The sequence below is a fragment of the Lycium ferocissimum genome, chromosome 10, assembly GCF_029784015.1.
Source record: "Lycium ferocissimum isolate CSIRO_LF1 chromosome 10, AGI_CSIRO_Lferr_CH_V1, whole genome shotgun sequence".
Taxonomy (NCBI): domain Eukaryota; kingdom Viridiplantae; phylum Streptophyta; class Magnoliopsida; order Solanales; family Solanaceae; genus Lycium; species Lycium ferocissimum.
Genome location: NC_081351.1, coordinates 10898470 through 10904785, shown reverse-complemented (window position 1 = coordinate 10904785; position 6316 = coordinate 10898470). Strand labels below are relative to the sequence as shown.

General features: G+C 35.2%; 1 protein-coding gene across 1 annotated transcript; it reads left to right on the top strand.

Moving 5' to 3' along the window:
- The first annotated feature begins 576 nt into the window (after positions 1 to 576).
- LOC132034599 (uncharacterized) lies at positions 577 to 1694 on the top strand. The gene is made up of 3 exons (XM_059424992.1): positions 577 to 807; positions 1044 to 1168; positions 1262 to 1694. Exons 1-3 carry the CDS (start codon positions 577 to 579, stop codon positions 1692 to 1694), a joined length of 789 nt encoding a protein of 262 aa, XP_059280975.1.
- The last annotated feature ends 4622 nt before the right edge of the window (positions 1695 to 6316 follow it).

Genomic DNA, 6316 nt, shown 5'->3' with positions numbered 1-6316 from the left:
AAAGTGTGGTAATATTCCTGATTATGTACTGGAACATGCTCCTCAAAATGATCAAATGACTTCTCCAGGGATTCAAAAAGATATTGTGACTTCATGTATAAAATGAAACAATTAAAGCTATTCTTAAGGAATTAAATGGTGACTACTTTGCCTTACTAGTTGATGAGTCTTTGTTGTGTCACGCAAGGAGAAAATGGCGATTGTCTTAGGATATATTGATAGAAAAGGATTTGTGATGGAGTGACTTATTGACATTGTTCATGTTCAAGATACTAGTGCTTTATCTTTGAAGAGGGCAATCGTTAATTTACTAGCTTACTTTACTTGCTCAGCATTCCTTGAGTCTATCACATGTGCGTGGATAATGTTATGATGGGGCAAGCAATATATAAGGTGAGATCAATGGCCTTAAAATGTTTTATTAGGCAAGAAAGTAGATCGGCTCATTCCATTCATTGTTTTGCTCATCAACTTTAACTAACTCTTGCTGCGATCTCTAAAAAATGCTTTGAAGTGGGAAAACTTGTGGTATTGGTTTCAAATATTTTGAATGTATTGGGATCTTCTTTTAAGCGTATGGATGAATTTCGAGATTCTCAAAAAGAAAGAATTAAAGAGGCATTAGATATGTGTGAGCTTACGACCGGTAGGGGCTTGAATGAAGAACTTGGTCTTTCAAGAGCTTGTGATACTCGTTGGGGATCTCATTATAAATCTTTTAACAATTTTATTCTTATGTTTGGTTCTATTGTTAATGTTCTTCAATCACTTGTTCATGATGCACGATTAATGGATGAAAGAGCCAAGGCAATGGGATATCTCGAAGCTTGTTGAACATATGAGGTTGTGTTAATGTTGCATTTGATGAGTGAGGTTTTAGCAATCACAAATGAGCTTAATAAGTTCTTACAAAAAAAGGAGCACGATTTGGCAAATGCCATGTAACCTCTTGAAGTAGCAAAAAAAAAAAAAAAAGGTTGCAAGCGTATAGGGATGAGGAATGGGATTCTCTTATTTTTTAAGTATCTTTATTTTGTATCAAGCATGACATTTTGGTACCTAACTTTAAGGAGCCATATGTTAGCTCTTTAAGATCACGACGAAGACTTGGTGACAATACTGTCTCACATCATTATCGTGTTGAAGTGTTCTGCAATATTATTGATTGGTAACTTCAAGAACTTAAAGATCGTTTTGGCGAAGCGACGACTAATTTGCTTCATGAAATTTCTTCTTTGAATCCAATTGACTCATTTTCAAGTTTCCACATTAGAAAGATAATGAAAAAGGTTGTGTTATATCCAGATGACTTTGATGAGTTCAACATAAGTGTTTTTGAGAATCAACTTGCAAGTTACATTATTGATGTTCGTGATGTCGATGAAAGTTTCTTCGGTCTAAAAGGGCTTTGTGCTCTTCCGAAAAGATTAGTTCAGACAAAGAAGCATTCAAATTATCCTTTTGTATTCCGCTTAGTGAAACTTGGTTTGCTTCTGCCAGTTGCCACTGCATCCGTTGAAAGAGCTTTTTCGACAATGAAGTTTATCAAGAATGACTTGTGGAGTCAAATAAGTGATGATATTTTTAGCGGTTGTTTGGTGCCTTATCTAGAAAAAGATGTATTTGATAATATTTCTAATGATGCTAGTATTAAGACATTTCAAGAAATGAAACCTCGTAGAGTACAATTGTAAAGCTAGTAAGCTTTTGTTTTAGATTCAAAAGCTCCCAAGCTTTTGCTTTTGTAATATGACACCTTCCAGTTGCCTTTGTTAATGGAAACTAGTTACTTCATAGAAAAAAAAAAGTAATTTGTTATTTTATTTTAACTCAATGTTTTTGTTATGGATAAGTTATTTAATTTTGACACAGCTAAATCTTTACAGGGCATCACTGATATATATATTTTTCTTTTATTAGCATCGGTATGATGGAATCATTCTATTTGTATACCTTATTGACTTCCTACTATCAGTCTGCAGCATTCATGGCCAATGTGCTATCATCCTGTTTGATGTAACAGCGAGATTAACATATAAGAATGTTCCCACATGGCATCGTGATCTTCATTGGGGGGCTCTGTTGAAGTTGTGATTATGGTGAGAACAAGGCGACCGTCAACGTGTTGAGCGCAAATATGATTTTATGGAGAAACAGAAACAGCTTCAAGAATCAGACTACCATTTTGCCTGTGAGATTGCATTTGAATATATGGTTTGTCCTCTGCAGCCAAGGAAGAAATAGGTGGAGATGCTGATTTTTGTTATGGCTGAACTTAACAACTGGAAATTCCTCAAAAGATTGAGAGATTATTTCTTCTTTTTCTTGTTGTTGTTTTTGGTTTTGAGGGTCATCTTTGTCTTCATTTGTATCAGAGGATGGTTAAGATGGAAGGCTAATCTCAGAACCAGTTTCTGTTGGATTTTTATTTTTGGGTTGGGTCGTGGGTCGCCCATGTGAACCCAACCCGGCCCATTTAGAAAGATAACTTGCAGAATATTAGAAGTTAACCCACGATATAATCTAATGCTATCTGTGGGTTTGTTGAAAAGAAAACTTTGTGAATCCTCTCTTTTAAAAGAAAGAAGAATGTTTTTTCTCTAAGTACTGCAAGTCTGCAAAATATTCTCCTCTTCTAAAATTCTCCCTAAAGAACACACATACAAAAAGGATATCTAGTTCGTGAATAGAATTTTGTTTCCTAGAGAGACAAAATTGATCTTGGGAAATTATTTTTTGGTGGTGAATTCAACGATTTTCACTGCAATCGAAAGGTACACAATTCGTTGTTCTTGCCCCATTATTATTTTCTAACATTGGTATCAAGAGCCTAGGATTATTCATTTCCTGGTTTCGAAGTTCTTTCACGAAAGCACAGTACCGTTATGAATATTTGCTCCCACGTTTGTATTCTTTTTCTTGTTAAAATTGAACCAAGAATAAAAAGAGACTATAGAAAATATATTGTTGCTGTCTTGCGATAGTATTGTGCGAAAATTTGTTTTTCCTTTTCACTGTAGGTGTGAGAAATTGATGATGCTCTTTATTTAATTTGATGTGGTTCTTTGCATTGAAACCAAGAGAAGTATATTCGAATAAATGTTTAATTTGGGATAGATGTATTTGTCTGCGTGATATCAACAAATTAAAAGGAGTTGTTGTTTCTGTGTTAATGCCGAATATATTGTTTCATTGAAGGTTTGGGACTTGTGAATAGTCGATCATGTATTAAAATAATAAGTCCACTAATTTGACTGGTTCTGAAATACGGACATTCTCTTCTTGTGCTATGTATGTATTTTGGTGTTCCTAGATATATCTTTTTCTTCAAGAAAAGGAATTGCCTTGGAATGCAGTAATGGTTATTTAAAAAAAAAATTATATTGCATTTTTTCATTAATGGGATCAGTTATGTGGTAATATATATTTGCCTTAAAAGAATATGGAACTAGGCTGTTGAACAGGCAAACATTGCCTTTGTTTTGTACCTTTCTCACGTATGATGATGCCAAAAAATAATTAGTTGACTCAAGTTAAGCTGGTTATATTTCCAAGTCAAATTTCCTTCAATTTGTTTTTCCCGCATATTGGTTTAACAGACATAAATTTTTTTTTAAAGGATAGGTTGTACACTTTCGGGTATTCTTGGCAGAACCATTCATTTTAGAATATTTATTGTTTGTCAAGTTTACTTTTGGTTGGCATACAGTACATGCTTTCTTAGTTGGGTTAACTTTCAAAAAGTCTTATGCGATGTTTTGAATCAATTGTCACAACCAATGACAATTCCTAATATGCAATTTTTTATTTTTATTTTGAGGAATAGTGGCAGAGACTGAATTTTTTGTTTTTTCAAAAGTCCCATTTTTTTTAAAGATCTCTCGATAGCCACATCATTACAATGGTAAATGATCCTTAAATGTAGTTTTTTCTTCTACAAGTAATTGTGGCATGTGTTGTCACATTAAATGGTATATCAATTCTTATTGTTTCACTATTCCTATTTCAAACATGGTTGGACAGGGACAAGCTTGAAGTACTCCAAGCGGGAGTTCTCGAAATCTAGCAAGGGAACAACGTAGAAGAGCACGTCGTCGTAGGACACATTTCCGTGGACATGAAGTCATAAGGAATAATGTCCCCAGGGCGATGCAAAACCTACTAAGGGATCAAAGGGCTATACGAAGGGAAGGAGAGAAGAAATTCAAAGAGTTTAAGGCTTTTAAGATGTCTCCTAATGATTCAGTGCCCGAACATATTGAACTCATTCAGTTGAAATGTGATGAACTTGCCAATTTTATTGTAATCGCGGATTGGGATGCTTGTTCAATTTTAGTAGATTCCCTCCGAGAACCTTGGGGTAGTATTTTAATTGATATTTATCACGAGGTTTGGCCAAGTCAACATTTTGAGTTGCATGTTCGAATACTTGAAGCCGAGTGGGAGAGTCATGTCCTTATGAACTTGTAATTTGCATTATGAATTTCTTTTCAATATATGGAATTATGTTGTTTAACTTTCTTTTATATCCTATTTATTGTTACACCTCGAAAATTTCCGGATTTGTTGCCTTGAAAGTAGACCAATGCGAGCTTAAGGTGAACATGAAGTTCTTACGAGATTAAGAAAGATATTAGATAGCTTAAGTTGCATACCACAAGGTTTTGAAGGTGTATGAATACGTGAAATTTAGTCTGTTGAAGGAAGTGAAATATAAGTCGTGTTCGGAAGGGTTTTCGCTATAATTGAGCTAATATTTATTTGGTGATATCTTGAGAGGCTGATATAGAGCCTATTGTATGGCTAATGAAGTATTATGTAAGTGCCTAGAAGGTCCCACGAGGATTGGGAGTCAAACGAATCAACGAGAGGAAGTTTCGCATAACTGCGAGTTATACGGCCACTTATACGGTCCGTATAACTTTATACGGTCCGTATAAGGAGGGCCCGTATAACATGACCTTCACAGAAAAGATCATTTTCTTGGTGGTGTTAAACGACCATTTGTACGATCCGTATAACTTTATACGGTTCGTATAAGGGGGTCCGTATAACTTGACATTTACAGAAAGGGACTTTCCCATGGTGGTGTTATACGGTCCACTTATACGGACCGTATAAGTGGTCCGTATAAGTCCATCGGGCAGATTTTTAATTTTTTGTATAAATAGATGGCCTTTGTTCATTTATTTCATTGATCATTTTCCACCAGTCTTGAGAGCTCCAAACCCTTCTCCAAGCATATTCCACCCCAACCCAAGAGAAAACAAAGAGTAAGAGGCAAGAATCAAGGTACCCATGTGTTAGAAGTCTTGCTAGGGTTAGTAGAATACAAGAGATTCTTGGGTATTGAAGCTGGGGTTTTCACACAAGTTGATAGCTGCTCCAAAGCTCATTCCCATGAGATAAAAGGTTAGTTTTCATGCTTATTTCATGTTATCATGAATGCTTGGTTGTTGAAGAACTTGGGTAAAAGAAGAAAGTAGAAAATGAGGGCTAAATGTAACTTTTATGATGTTTTTGAGTAGTAAGCTAACTTGAGTCTTGATTCTTAGTATAATATGGATATAATCTCGTTATGGAAGATAGTAATAGTAATGAGGAAGCATTGTATGAAAATGTGTTAAAATGGGTGTGAAGTTATTGATATAAGTTGAACATAAGGATGAATTTTGAAGGCTTAATGGAATGTGATCACTGATTATACTATTGTGGATGTTATTGTGGTTGTTGGGAGTTGTTTTGTAATATGGTGGAAGTTGACAAAATAGGGGAAATGCTGCCTAATTTTCATTAGATCATGAATTATTCTAGTTTGAATCTAAGAGTATCATTAAGGCTTAACCATGGTATGAATCCTTCTAAATGTAGATTATTCAAGCTTTGACGGTGAACGTTAAATAGTTAAGAAGACAAAGAGGTATGTAAGGCTAACCCTTCTTTCATTAAGGCATGGTTCCTTTGTTATATACCCTCTCATGAGTTCCATAATGTCCTCCAAATGACTCTATCTCTAAAGTTACTAAAGCTCATGATCCTCGATACTTTCACGATGCTATTTTCCTCCCTCGTATGATAGTTGATCTACTAGGGATAAATGTATTGAAAACGATAATGGTAACAATGTTGATGATACTTATGGACTCTTATGTATGATTATTATGTAACACCGAGCTTATATGGTCGGGTATGATACTTATCGCGCGCGCACCTCTGCAGTTGGGTACGGATGACACTGAGCCTTGGTAGGGCCAAGTATGTATAACACCGAACCTTATTATGGTCGGGTATGTAAGACACCGAATCTCTATGGTCA

Bases quoted from the DNA above. Each gene is read 5' to 3' on its own strand.
- LOC132034599 (XM_059424992.1), top strand. From the start codon at position 577: ATGGATGAATTTCGAGATTCTCAAAAAGAAAGAATTAAAGAGGCATTA. The intron at 808-1,043 runs GCAATGGGATAT...TTTTGTATCAAG, and splicing joins TAATGGATGAAAGAGCCAAG to CATGACATTTTGGTACCTAA. The intron at 1,169-1,261 runs GTAACTTCAAGA...CTCATTTTCAAG, and splicing joins TTCTGCAATATTATTGATTG to TTTCCACATTAGAAAGATAA.